The sequence below is a fragment of the Pelophylax lessonae genome (assembly GCF_965119305.1).
Source record: "Pelophylax lessonae genome assembly, chromosome: 4".
Lineage (NCBI taxonomy): Eukaryota > Metazoa > Chordata > Amphibia > Anura > Ranidae > Pelophylax > Pelophylax lessonae.
In genome coordinates, this window is record NC_138771.1 from 632,334,476 (window position 1) to 632,348,758 (window position 14,283).

The window sequence follows — 14,283 nt, forward strand, 5'->3', positions numbered from 1 at the left end:
TGTATAATAGTTCAGTGTATAATGCCATCTAGTGGGCACTAAATGAATCTAACTTTCCTTTCCTTCTATATAGAAACGTATTACTAAACAATTCTAATAATATATATCAATACAACATGTTATATCATATTATATAACCACTATATTCATACTGATTAATTAAAAACTAAATATATATATATATATATATATATATATATATAAACATAAATAATTGACAAACATTCCCAAATATGTAAATGACATATCCAATAAATATACATGAATCAATATATATTAAAAATTATTTTTTAAAAATGACTTATAAAACAATTAATATCAATGTCCACATTTAAATCCATGGGCACCATACTACGAAGCTGGTGGATCCATTTGGTTTCATTACATGATACTGCCTGCTTCATGTTGGTCCCCCTCCAATGTCTTTTTATTTTATCTATACCACAAAATTTGAGCTTGCTTGGATCCCTATTATGATATAATCTGAAATGGTTAGACAGATTGTGCTTGCAAAAACCTTTTCTAATGTTATTCACATGTTCTCTCAACCTTGTGCGTAATTCTCTCGTAGTTCTGCCTACATATTGTAGTCCACATTCACATTCAAGTGACATGGGCACTGCTGCATGTTATAAATTTGTCAATTTTATATACCCTATTGGTGGAATTGGACTGGAAATGCATTACCTTTCGAGGTTTATTATTGATACTGCAGGTGTGGCATGTGATACATCTTCCGCATCTGTAGAACCCTATTTGAAAGTGACAGTTTTATTGGGGTGGGGGGGTCTGGAATACTTTTGACTACTTTATCTTTCAAAATAGCTGGACGTCTATAAATAAAATTAGGTTTCTTTGGAAGTATTTCCTGATATGTGGGGTCCCTTAATAGGATAGGCCGATGTGATTGCATTATTTTTTCCAATTCTCGATATTCCTGATTGTATTCTGTGCAGAATTCTAATCCAAACTCCTTTTTTAGTTTCGATTTATTTTTTAGTAGTTCCTTTCTATCCATGTAATTGACTTTTTGTTGTATAGACTTTAGATGTTGGGGATTATAACCCTTGTCCACGAACCTATCTATTAATATCTTGGATTGTATGGAATAATCCCTTTCTGTATGGCAATTTCTCTTAATCCTTATTAGTTGCCCCTTTGGAACTGCTGATAACCATTGTGGGTGGTGTCCACTATTGATAGGGATATAACTATTCCTGTCGGTGGACTTGCTACTCTCAGTTCTACGTTACTCGAGACACCAAAGTAACCATTCCTTATTACAAAGTTTAAAGTGATTGTAAAGTCCTGTGTTTTTGTTTTTTAAATAACAAACATGTTATACTTACCACCTCTGTGTAGTGGTTTTGCACAGGGCAGCCTGGTTCCTCCTCTTATCGGGTCCCTCTTCTGTGCTCCTCTCCCCTCCCTCCTGTTGAGAGCCCCCACAGCAAGCAGCTTGCTATGGCAGCACCTCAACTGAGCTGCCACTCTGTGTGTTCATTCAGACATGGAGCTGCCATTAGCCCCCCCCCCTCTCCTGATTGGCCAACTAACTTTGACTGACAGCAGCAGGAGCCAATGGCGCTGCTGCTGTGTCTCAGCTAATCAGGAGGGAGAGTCCTGGATGGCCGAGGGACTCATGGACATCGCTGGATAAATATGGGTCTCAGGCAAGTATTAGGGGGTTCTGGAGCAGCTACTACATACAGAAGGCTTTTTATCTTAATGCATAGAAGACATTAAGATAAAAAACATTCTGCCTTTACAACTCCTTTAAGGTTTCATGACCATACTTTACAGTATAATTTTTTAATGCTGGTGAAGTCAAGCTTTAAATATACAGTATTTTCATGCAATTTTCACAAATAAAGATACAATCTGAAGTAAATAGCCTGAAACTAGTGAAGCTAGAGCAGGGATCCTCAAACTACGGCCCTCCAGCTGTTGTGGAACTACACATCCCATGAGGCATTGTAAAACTCTGACATTCACAGACATGACTAGGCATGATGAGAATTGTAGTTCCTGAGCAGCTACATGGCCATAGTTTGAAGACCCTTGAGCTAGAGCATATTTCACTCATTAGGTTTTGATATAGCCACAAACCTGTGAGTATAGCTTTTTATGATACAAGAGCGTAACAAGGAAGCAAATGGTTTAACATGCTTATGTGCTTGTTTTTGGAACTATAGATATTTTATTGATTCGATAATTGTATTCTACAGATAAGCCACTTCTCAACCAGTTCCCTCCTGAGTGACAGAACACAGTTTGCATCCTTCTTTAGAACTGTGCCAAGTGATGCATTTCAATCTAAAGGACTGGCCAAGTTGGTGTTAAATTTTGGTTGGACATTGGTTGGCTTGGTGGCTGTGGCTAACGACTATGGGCAACAAGGCATTCAGGTCATTAAAGAAGAAATTCTGAATTCTGGAGCCTGTGTTGAGTTTACAGTGTACATTCAGCTTAATCAACCTAATCACAACATTCCTCAAATAGTTCAGGTCATTAAAGAATCAACTGCCCAAGCTATAGTTGTTTTCTCCACCGACGTCAATTTTTTCACACTACTGGATGAACTTTTGAAAGAAAACATAACTGAGAAGACTTGGGTGGCTAGCGAAGCATGGTCAACATCATCATTGTTAACATCGGAAAAATATTCCAAGCTCCTTGCTGGAACCATTGGTTTTGCCTTCTACAGTGGAAATATTCCTGGACTTCAACAGTACCTTGACCATGTTAACCCCTCAGAGCTTCCAGAATGGCCTTGGAATTGGATGTTTTGGGAAGAAAGTGTTGGTTGTACCTTTCTCAACTTTGAAAATGTTTCATTCCCTCATGAAAGACCCTCAAGAAACTGCACAGAAGAAGATAAAGTGGAACATTTTCATACTTATTTAAAAAAGATAGCTAGCTTTCGAATTGTTTATAACCTTTACATTGCTGTTTATGTGGTAGCCAAGGCTATGCATGAACTAAATGTCTGTATTCCAGGAAATGGTCCTTTTATTAACAGAAGCTGCTCAGAGGTCTGGAATTTTAAACCATGGCAGGTAAAAAGCACAATAATGATGAGAATGGATAATGATGACAATGATGATATGGAGGAGAAAAATAACATATAAAACGCCAAATACAAAAAGTGTTTTTTAAACCCACCTATAATCTATATATAACGTTTCCTGAGCACTGTGCCTCATGGGATAAGTTAACAAACATTCTCATTTTGAAAGCCACCAATCAATACTTTACATAGCTAGGGGTTCCTAATGCCAGCTGTTACTGATAGCTTTGGTCCCTACTGCCTATTTGTGAGCAATAAGAGTGGCACCTGATCATGTGATTGCAAAGTCAGCTATAACATAGTTATCACATGCAAGTTGGAGGCTTCATTGACAACATTAAATTACATTTAAAATGTAGACAGCATTACAGATGTCCCTACAGACTGAAGGTGGCCGTGTAAACCTTTTTAATACTGTAATTCTCAGATAGAATTGCAGTATTAAAAAAAATATAAATAAATTAAAGAATTTTTGTTTTTCATTTATGTGCATTTGCCAGCATATAATAAAAAAAGAACAAGATGGGGGTTTATTAAAGCAAAACAAAAAAATTAACCTTCCTATTTCCTGCTAAATTGGGCCTGGGCGTTAGGGCATCAACGGTCTCTGATCACAAAATGTTTAATCATGAATTATTTTACTTCAAAAACTGTGCTTAATTTTAAGATTTATTAAGATTTATTTTAGCATCACAAACTATATAATAATGAGTAAAACGTATCTATAAACTCAGAAGATAACATTTACATCCTGTTAAACAGTTACAATTATTGGTGTTGATAATGAATAATTATCAACAGAACATCGTATAATGTTACATTACATCAGTTATGTGAAATAATGATATATTAGTTTTTCCAGTAGATCAGGCATTATACTTCATGACTGTTCAATGTGATGTATAACTTTTATCAGGACTGATCTATAAGGGGAAATGTAATTGTATTAATTTGCATTCGGTGGACACAGGGGGGAAAAGAGAAGGTGCAAAAGCCTCCATAGTGTAGTAGTTAATACTTGCTGGGTGGTGAATGAAATATATGTCATTAGAAAGGAGCCCCCCAAGGAGAAGGATCACCCTCCAATGACACAGTCTGAGAGGTGAAAAAGGTGGCGGATGCCACTGTCAGAAGGTCCAGAACTTGTCTGTCCTACTGGAGGGAGGCTGCAATGACTTTGACCACTGATAAAGTCACTCTTGGAGCTTAGTTACACATTTTAAGGGGATCCTCTTTGTCAGCCAGAAAAGACAGGATCTCCTCGAAATGCGTACCTAACTGTGCATGCCCAAAGAGTGACGTCATCAGCAGGCTGTCCCTGTCTTTGCGGCATCTCCTCAGTTGGACAGAGGAGATCCGGACCTACTGACAACATCTGGTTATTGGCTCATAATTAGAGTTTCTGAGAATCCAAAAAAGAAAACCATTAACATTTGGATTTTGGAGCTAAGGAGGAAAATGAAGAACAAGAAAGAGAGGTAGAGAATTGAGATAAAAAGAAAGGGCCACTCTCTCCATTATTAAGTTGGTAAATTTTTGATCTATTGGTTCCATACCCATCCATACAGATGGATGCCACTTGTCTGATTTTTGCAATACTTGCTATCATTAATGGAAACGTTTTTAATTGGAACTTACTTTATTTTAACAGATCCTACATTACATGAAGAACGTTCGAGTGAAATTAAGCAGTGGGCATGAAATGTTTTTCAATGACAATGGAGACCCTTCTCCCATGTATGATATTATAAACTGGCAGCTGACCTTTCCGGATTTAATAAGTCACATCTTGGTTGGACAATATGACACAACATCACTAAGAATTAATTCAAGTGCTCTGAGATGGACAAGAAGCAGTCAAAAGGTATAGGAATGTGAGGAGCATTACAAACACGCACACACACATTTTGTTCAATTACAATTACAAGAGAAGAAGTTTGGAGATGTCTCAATTTTTTTAAATTGGAAATAATTAGAAACTTCATACATTATACCAAGTAAGTTACAATCTCCCCAGTGAGGGAAAAGTAAAAGGTGATAACCCTTTCCACTTTTTTGAAAACAGAATAAACAATTAAATAAAGTTTTAAGATTCTTTAAAAAATAGGCTGTTTTACATATGCCATTTTCATAGCTTTTGGGCATACTGGAAAAATGTTGAACAGAAAAAGTGTACATGCTAAATCTGAGGGGTATGTATATGTTATAACATCTGCTTAAGATCGGCCAATACGTAGCCAAATCTGTAGGCAGATCCAGCATTGACACTGATATGGTCATCTGTAGTCAGCACTTTGTTAAGAGCCTCCTGATGATCTGATAACTGGTGGGGTAAAGATCAAGAAGCTTTGGAGAGATGGAAAAAGCACAGATAAGAAAAGGATGAAGCAAGGAGATCCTTTTACTGCCATTTCTCAGGTACAACTTTCTTTCCAGCAAGGAGAACAGTGAATAGCACAGTAGAGCCATTACTAAATCCTGTGAGACTAGTAGGCAGAGGCCGCAATGACTTACTTGATCTCAGCCTGCTGACATACAGCTATGAAGCTACAGAAGAGGTGTGCCTCAGCATAGGAAGTGCAGTGCTATGATTTTAAGGTAAGGGATACATTTTTTTAGGGTATGCTTAGGCACAATTACCATTTCTAGATGTTTCCTATACAATACAGGCATACCCTGTTTTACGTACACTCACTTTAAGTACACTCGCGAGTACGGACATACCCCGAGAGTGTACGTAAAGTGCCTCACAAGTACGGACATTCCGACATTCCCGCGCCGCGCAGCCACAGTATACCCAGGAAGAGACGGAGCTGCCATCTGGAGTTGCGAGAGGCCAGGTTCCTGCCCGGAGTACAGCAGCCAGTCACTAGTTGTCAGCCCACAGACAGCTTGGAGTTGACCACCAGTCATCCGCGAGTTGCCTGCCAGCCATTCCACAGTTGCCACCTGGAGTTGCGAGGCCGCGAGTGAAGAGGTCAGGTTCCTCCCCGGAGTAGCCAGGCCCGAGTTACCGCTAGCCAGGACCAAGTTACCGCCAGCCAGGTCCCAGTTACTGCCAGTAATGTCTTTTAGTTATCAATGCATTATTTATATCAGTTATGCCTCTAAATGACTATTGGAATGTAGTACATGCATTGAGAAGTGAAAAAAGGTATTGCTTCACTTTAAGTACATTTTCGTTTTCCATACATGCTCCGGTCCCATTGCGTACTTAAAAGTGGGGTATGCCTGTAGTAGATCCTCACTTTTTGAGTTTAATTCCACTTTAAATAGAGAAAGAGGCTTCATTACAAGTAGGAATGAGCTGGTTCCAATCTGAACATGGGCAGAACCTAGTTCAGCAGAACCCAAGGGAAGTTGTCACATGATCACATTCTGGCTGGCCGACTCAGCTCCAGATGGAGAAGTCTCCCCTTGCAGTGGCATTTACGCAAAGAGGAGGGGATGCTCATTGTGTCAATGACCTAAATAGGCCACATGGCCATATTTGGTCAGTGTCATTGGCCATATTAGGCCAGTGATGTCACAAGCATCCTCACCCATTTTTATTAGTGCAGCTTTTTGGTAAAGAATGCCCCGCCCACAGCTTATTGAGTCAACAGGGAAGCAATCATGTTACAGCTTCCCATGGGTGAATAATAGAAGAGTAAATTACATGGAAGGAGTATATCTCTACTAATACATGTGACATAGAAGTATCATTCCTGGTACAGTAGTTAGAAGGCAGAGGAAGATGATTGGATTTTCGGACTTTAAATATACCTTTATACTCACTTAACTTATAAAGGAATAGAAAAAGTAATTGTCTAAAAAACGTTGTCTTTTATTTCATTGAATATAAAAACATATGTTGCTATCTGCATTGTACATTACAACAATAGACGTATTAAAACTTTTGAGAAGGTCGACGTGTTTCACGGGTTGTCCGCTTCTTCAGTACCCACAGTATTTAGTACATTGAAAGAGCCTAACCACAGAATAATAAAAGCAAGTCTACAAAGGAAAATACATATATGACAAACAACACTACATTTTCATTAAATATTGGTACAGGTCAGATTATCATAGTTAGCATAACATATCCATATAAGGTTCAATACATTCCTTATGTATACTATTATGAGGAAAAAATTAAGAAAAAAAAGGGCCCTAAAAGGAACAACCTCTAAGGGTAAAAAGCAAAAAAATACCAAAACAAGAAGTGAGTATGTACTTACCCTATTGGACAAAATATAACATGCAGAATAATGTGAAGGGAGAGATTATTGGACCTAGAGCTGCCTGCCGGCTATTATAGCATATAATCGTATACTATACTACTATAACATAGTTAAAGTTACCAAATTCAATCTACCTTTGCCTTCTAACTAGCTTTTTTTGTGGGTTTTGCCAAACTGGATTTGGACTAAACCTGGCTCATCCCTAATTACAAGTAATTTTGTGGCATCATATGAGTTTATTTATTATTTCTTCTCACACAATCTTCACACTATTTCTAGTTGATTTAAAGTGGTTACAAACCCTTACCTATACCCAGTAAAGTGACTGGCCTCAGGTGATACACAGAGACTAAATAAATCCTACATAAGTTGTACCTGTTTATCTGCTATCTTCTGTTCTCTACATCTGATCAATGTCCAGAATGTATAAATCTTGTCTGAAAGGGGGCAGAGTGTTGAAATTACACTCCGCAGAGCTCAGTAAGGAGAGCTTTGAGAGCTGATTGAAGGGAAGGGGCACACCTCCTCTACAAAGCACACAGTAACAAAGCTGGGGCTGTCAATCACCTGGAGATCCCTCCCGTGTCACCATTTTTCTCTTGGTGTCAGGAAAACTTGTCAGAAGTGATTCATGCTGATAGCAGAGGAACAAAGCAGCAGACAGAAATTACACTTGTGCTCTTGAGACAGGTACACACCATAGAGCAGAGATTTCCAAACTACGGCCCTCCAGCTGTTGCTGGACTACATGTCCCATGAGGCATTGCAAAACTCTGACATTCACAGACATGACTAGGATAGATGGGAATTGTAGTTCTGTAACAGCTGGAGGGCCATATTTTGGAGAGCCCTGCTGTAGAGAGATATACTTTGTTCATTTTGTTCATTTTTCATGCCTGAAGTTTACAACCACTTTAAGTTGTAAAAATGTGTGCATCCCAGTGTACTTTTTGTGAATATATTTTAAAAAAAAAAGTGCATCCCTTGTAATGTTGTACTAATCATGTATTGTAAACAGTTGAAAAACATTTAGCAAATGGCAACAGAAAAAAAGAAGAGCAAAAAAATGCTGAGAGCAATAGCAAAGAGCAAAAAATTAATGAAAAAAGTAGAGTAGACAGCTATTTGACCCCATCTAAATAATACTGACTGCATGCATAGTTCCATACTTATGTGTTATGAGTTAATTTCTATATAACATATACAAATATATTGTTTCATAGGTTCCCACATCTGTCTGTAGTGAGAGTTGTCCTCCAGGCTTCAGAAAAGCAGCAATCATGGGGAAACCCCACTGCTGCTTCCAGTGCATTCCCTGTCCACTGGGAGAGATCACCAATCAAAGTGGTGAGTAAAGCGTAATACACACGATGAGATTATGGGATGAATGATCGTCAATTTGTTTGGGGATACTTGTCTCCATATCGAAAAGGAATAGGTTACTAAAGTGAGAAAATTCTCATACGACCGAATAAAAATAAAAATTCGGAAGTGATGTAATGAATTTTTATTGCATTTTCGGGTGAAAACTGTACTGATTAAACAAAAATTGTACGATTTGGTATTGTACGAGAAAAATTTTCGTGTTTGTTGATTTGGAAAATTTTGGACGAGAGATGTGTACTAATGATTAGATTATCGTAGGATTGATTCGAAAGCAATATTTTTTGTACGATATTCTGTGTACGGGGCTTTAGCTGCAGTTCAAAGATGTGACTTCGCAGTTAAGCTTGGTCTAAAATAGCTTGTAAACCCCCACAGGGTAATGATGAATGATCTCCTTTCTCCACATTCCAGGCTCCCAATATGAGGTATGCAGCTTCAGTAGCTTGTAGCACTCACATGTGACAGGTGCAAAGAACTCCCTGAGGATCTGAAAAAAAATAATTGTTGCTCTACATAAAGATGGCCTAGGCTAGAAGAAGATTGCCAAGACCCTGAAACCGAGCTGCAGCACGGTGGCCAAGACCATACAGGGGTTTAATAGGACAGGTTCCACTCAGAACAGGCGTCGCCATGGTTGACCAAAGAAGTTGAGTGCTCCTGCTCATCGTCATATCCAGAGGTTGTCTTTGAGAAATAGACGTATGAGTGCTGCCAACATTGCTGCAGAGGTTAAAGGGGAGGGGGCGGTCAGCCTGTCAGTGCTCAGACCATTTGCTGCAGACTACATCAAATTGGTCTGCATGGCTGTCATCCCAGAAGGAATCCTCTTCTAAAAATAATGCACAAGAAAGCCCACAAACAGTTTGCTGAAGACAAGCAGACTAAGGACATGGATTACTGGAACCATGTCCTGTGGTCTGATGAGACCAAGATAAACTTATTTGGTTCAGATGGTGTAAAGTGTGTGTGACGGCAACCAGGTGAGGAGTACAAAGACAAGTGTGTCTTGTCTACAGTCAAACATGGTGGTGGGAGTGTCATGGTCTAGGGCTGCATGAGTGCTGCCGGCACTGGGGAGCTACAGTTCATTGAGGGAACCATGAATGCCAACATGTACTGTGACATACTGAAGCAGAGCATGATCCCCTCCCTTCGGAGACTGGGCCGCAGGGCAGTATTCCAACATGATAACAACCCCAACCACACCTCCAAGCGACCACTGCCTTGCTAAAGAAGCTGATGGTAAAGGTGATGGACAGGCTAAGCATGTTTCCAGACCTAAACCCTATTAAGCATCTGTGGGGGCATCTTTAAACAGAAGGTGGAGAAGCGCAAGGTCTCTAACATCCACCAGCTCCGTGATGTCATCATGGAGGAGTGGAAGAGGACTCCAGTGGCAACCTGTGAAGCTCTGGTGAACTCCATGCCCAAGAGGGTTAAGGTAGTGCTGGAAAAATAATGGTGGCCACACAAAATATTGACACTTTTGGCCCAATTTGGACATTTTCACTTAGGGGTGTACTCACTTTTGTTGCCAGTGGTTCAGACATTAATGGCTGTGTGTTGAGTTATTTTGAGGGGACAGCAAATCTACATTGTTATACAAGTTGTACACTCACTACTTTACATTGTAGAAATGTGTCATTTCTTCAGTGTTGTCACATGAAAAGATAAAATAAAATATTTACAAAAATGTGAGTGGTGCACTTACTTTTGTGAGATACTGTACAGTATATTACATTTTTATTATTTAGTTGACTAGTGACTTTGAGTTTTAATTGGATAGCGTACTTATGGGGGTAAACATAATATTTTTAAAATTCTGAATTAACCCATATATGTAGCACTTTCCCTGTTGGGGCTGCAGGTAAAAAAACATTCCCCACTGCTGCACAGCCAGTCACCTAGCATTTTTCTGCTTTAAGCCAGATACAGAAAGCAGTCCTTGAGCTTTGTTTTTGTTGTTTTGTTGAGGGAATAATAACTTGGATTGGGTTAGGATTCATGGGATGCCCAGCTTGATAGTAACAAAACAAATCAGGGACAACTTCCTCTCTATATAAAGCTCCACTTGATCCTCCTGCGCAGCTTTACTTAATCCTCTGTACAGCTCCGCTTGACTTTCTCTGCAGAACTCCTATTGATTTATTCTTTTGGAAACTTACAGTTTCCTGTTAGCTCAGCAAAAGCCACTTACAGGCTAGGTATACACTCAGTCCCTTAGAAAAGTAGCATATGTGGAGTAAACTGCATCCTAGAAAACCTCCAACTCCCCTGTGGACACTGGTCCCAGCTCTACTTCTTGGAGGAAATTCTAGCTTGCCTGGTTGCCTCTTCACCAGCCCACCTGGCTGCTTCTTCTTCCCAGTCCACCCGACTGACACACTGGAGATTTCCAAGGACAAGGTTTGATGAAGACGTAGCACACAGCCGTCTTCAAAAGAGACCTGCTGCATGTGGCAGTCTCTCCCCTTGCCTATCTCTGCACCATGCTGATATACCTGCTCTGTCCTTCCTTGCTCCAGATGCCTCTCAGGAAAGCCTCCTCCAACTTCTTCTGTGGTAGGATTCTTCCAGGCCAGCAATGGGAGCCCCGACCCAGGGTAAAACCCCTCCATGGCGGGGGTCCCAAGAGGGTCACCAAGAGTCTGCCTCAGCAATTCATTTCCATCTTTCACCCCACTTCCCTGCTGGCATGGCTCATGTCTATTTAGGGGCTCGCTTAGTCCCCTCCTGCCAGGCCCAACTCCTGGGGATTGGCTAAGGGCCCCTAAATAGGCAGAAAAGCCCTCCTAGCTTCCACCCACTACCATTCTTCAATATTCTAGAACCAGGTAAAGGCACCAGAGAGCCAAATGGATGATGGTCATTCAGCCCTGAACTCTAATGAACCCTGACCCAAAACCCATGGCCCAGGCTTAGCCCTAATCCAAGCTATAATTTTCCTGCATATTGCATATTTTGCAAATACATTTTTAAGCTGGCAAACTGCCTTAACCACTTGTCGGCCAGCCGCCATCGTAGTTTTAGTGCGGCAGGTCAGCTCTATTCTGCGAAACAACGTACCTGTACATTGCTTCGTGTAACAGATAATGGGGGCTTGCACGCGCCGCCAGAGGGACACACACACGCTGAATGGCCAGAGGGGGAGCCAATCAGGGTGTCTGGTGGATGCTATGTCCGCTGGCCACCCGTGATCGCTCCCCATAAAGACAGAGCGGCAGTCTGCTGATGTAAACAAGGTGGACCGCTGTTCTGTCCGAGGTGAACACAGGGATCCTGTGTACCTCCTATTTAGGAACACGGATGTCTGTGTTCATCCAGTGAGTCAATCCCCCACACAGTTAGAAAGCACCCTCTACGGACACACTTAACCCTTTGATCACCTCTGGGTTAAACCCTTCCCTGCCAGTGTCATTTGTACAGTAACAGTGAATATTTATAGCACTGATTACTGTAGTAATGTCACTGGTACCCCCAAAAGTGTAAAAAATGTCAGTCAAGGGTCCGATCTGTCTGCTGCAATGTCGCAGTCCCACAAAAAAAATCGCAGATTGCCACCATTACTCGTTAAAAAAAAACAACAAAAATGTCTTTCACTTAGATAGTAAACGCAATAACTTTTGCGCAAACCAATCAAAATACGCTTATTGTGATTTTTTTACCAAGCATATATAGCAGAAAACAAATTGGCCAAAAATGTTAAAAAATTTTGATTTTTACATTTTTTGGGGGGGGGGAATTTCATATAAAAAAATTTGAAAAATATTGTTATTTTTGCAAAATTGTCGCTCTTTTTTTGTTTATAGCGCATGATCAAAAAATCGCACAGGTGATCAAATACCACCAAAAGAAAGCTCTATTTGTGAGAAAAAAAGGACGTCAAATTCGTTTAGGTACAGCGTTTGTCCGTTAAAGTCACGCAGTGCCGAATCGCAAAATAGGCCCTGGTCAGGAAGGGGGTAAAATCTTCCGGGGCTTACGTGGTTAAGAGGGTAAAACCTTACGGTCCTTACTTAGTTAAAGTGAACCCTTTCTGGCCAGTCCTTGTTCTACTTTACAGAATACCATATTTTCTTGTAGCATATGAGACATATAACATCAAAGTTGGGTGATCTGACAAAGTTTAGAGAGACCTACAGGCCCAGTCTGGTCACTGCCTTGCAGTATACAATAGAAGTGGAGAAATATCTATGCTCAAATCCAAGTAGCTTACATACCATATATATCATGTGAGGTACTAGAGGGATTTTATCACATACTCACAGTAAAACTTCTGACCTAAAGCTGGCCATAGATGGTTCGTTTTTTTTTTTTTTTTCGGCCTTTAGATTCCTCCATCCACACAACATTGTCTTCTTTTGTACCATTGTATTCCAATAATTATATTTGTTATTTCTTTCAGAGTTTGTTGAGTGTTTCAAATGTCCATGGGATCAGTGGCCAAGTCAACAGAAAGACAGATGTATGCCAAAGCTGACTGAGTACCTCTCTTATGATGAGACTTTGGGAGTCATTTTATTGTCTACAGGCATTACCTCTTCCATGATCCCCATCGCTATTCTTGGAATTTTGGTTCATCACAAAACGACTCCCATAGTCCGAGCCAACAATTACACTGTTAGTTGCCTTCTCCTGATCTCCATGTCACTCTGCTTTCTTTCTTCACTGGCCTTTATTGGTTACCCCACTTGGGAAAAATGTCTCCTACGCCAAGCAACCTTTGGATTGGTTTTTGCTTTTTGTGTCTCATGTATCCTGGCCAAAACTCTCATGGTCATGACTGCCTTTAAGGCCACAAAGCCTAACAGTGATATAAAGAAGTGGGCCACCCCTGAATTTTCCTACACAGTGATAGGCTTAGCAACCTTTCTTCAGTTGGTGATAGCTGTTGTTTGGCTATCTCTGTTACCTCCGTTCCCAATTTATAATCTGAATACCAAAGCTGAAGTTCTCATTGCTGAATGTAATGAAGGATCACTCATTGCCTTTTGGTGCACCATTGGGTATCTAAGTCTACTTGCTCTGGCCAGCTTTGTGGTTGCCTTTTTGGCTAGGCAACTCCCAGCAAGCTTCAATGAGGCCAAATATATAACCTTCAGCATGCTTGCCTTCCTCAGTGTCTGGATCTCTTATATCCCAGCATCACTCAGCACCAGTGGCAAATATACCGTAGCCATGGAGATCTTCGCCATCCTGTCCTCCAGTTGGGCCATGCTCTGCTTTATGTTTGTTCCAAAATGTTACATCATTTTGTTCCATCCGAGCATGAACTCACGAAAACATCTCCTAGGAAAAAAACTAACAATCAAATAATATGAATGCCACATTATTTATATTGGTTGTAGGCGAATGCATTGTATTTTTCTGACACCCTGAACAATTTATGTGTGCAATCCTTTTTTAAAATTCCCTTTTTTATAACATATTACTGTTTTTTTTTTTTTCTTACTGTGAGTGCCAGATGGGTATGCAGATGGATTGACATGAAGAACAGTATATCTGGGATAAGATGGACACACATTACAGTACAGTTGCCCATTCAGCAGAAGAATTTTTAACAAATATGGAATGCAGCAAGGGTCTAAATAATTACTGTATATA

The 14,283-nt window shown here is 40.2% G+C and overlaps 1 protein-coding gene across 1 annotated transcript; it reads left to right on the forward strand.

The window, feature by feature from the left end:
- Positions 1–4,733: 4,733 nt before the first annotated feature.
- LOC309552866 (vomeronasal type-2 receptor 26-like) lies at positions 4,734–13,995 on the forward strand (the record flags this gene model as incomplete). Its single annotated transcript, XM_082253777.1, has 3 exons — positions 4,734–4,934; positions 8,517–8,640; positions 13,085–13,995. 3 exons carry the CDS (start codon positions 4,734–4,736, stop codon positions 13,993–13,995), a joined length of 1,236 nt encoding a protein of 411 aa, XP_082109903.1.
- Between the last annotated feature and the right edge of the window lie 288 nt (positions 13,996–14,283).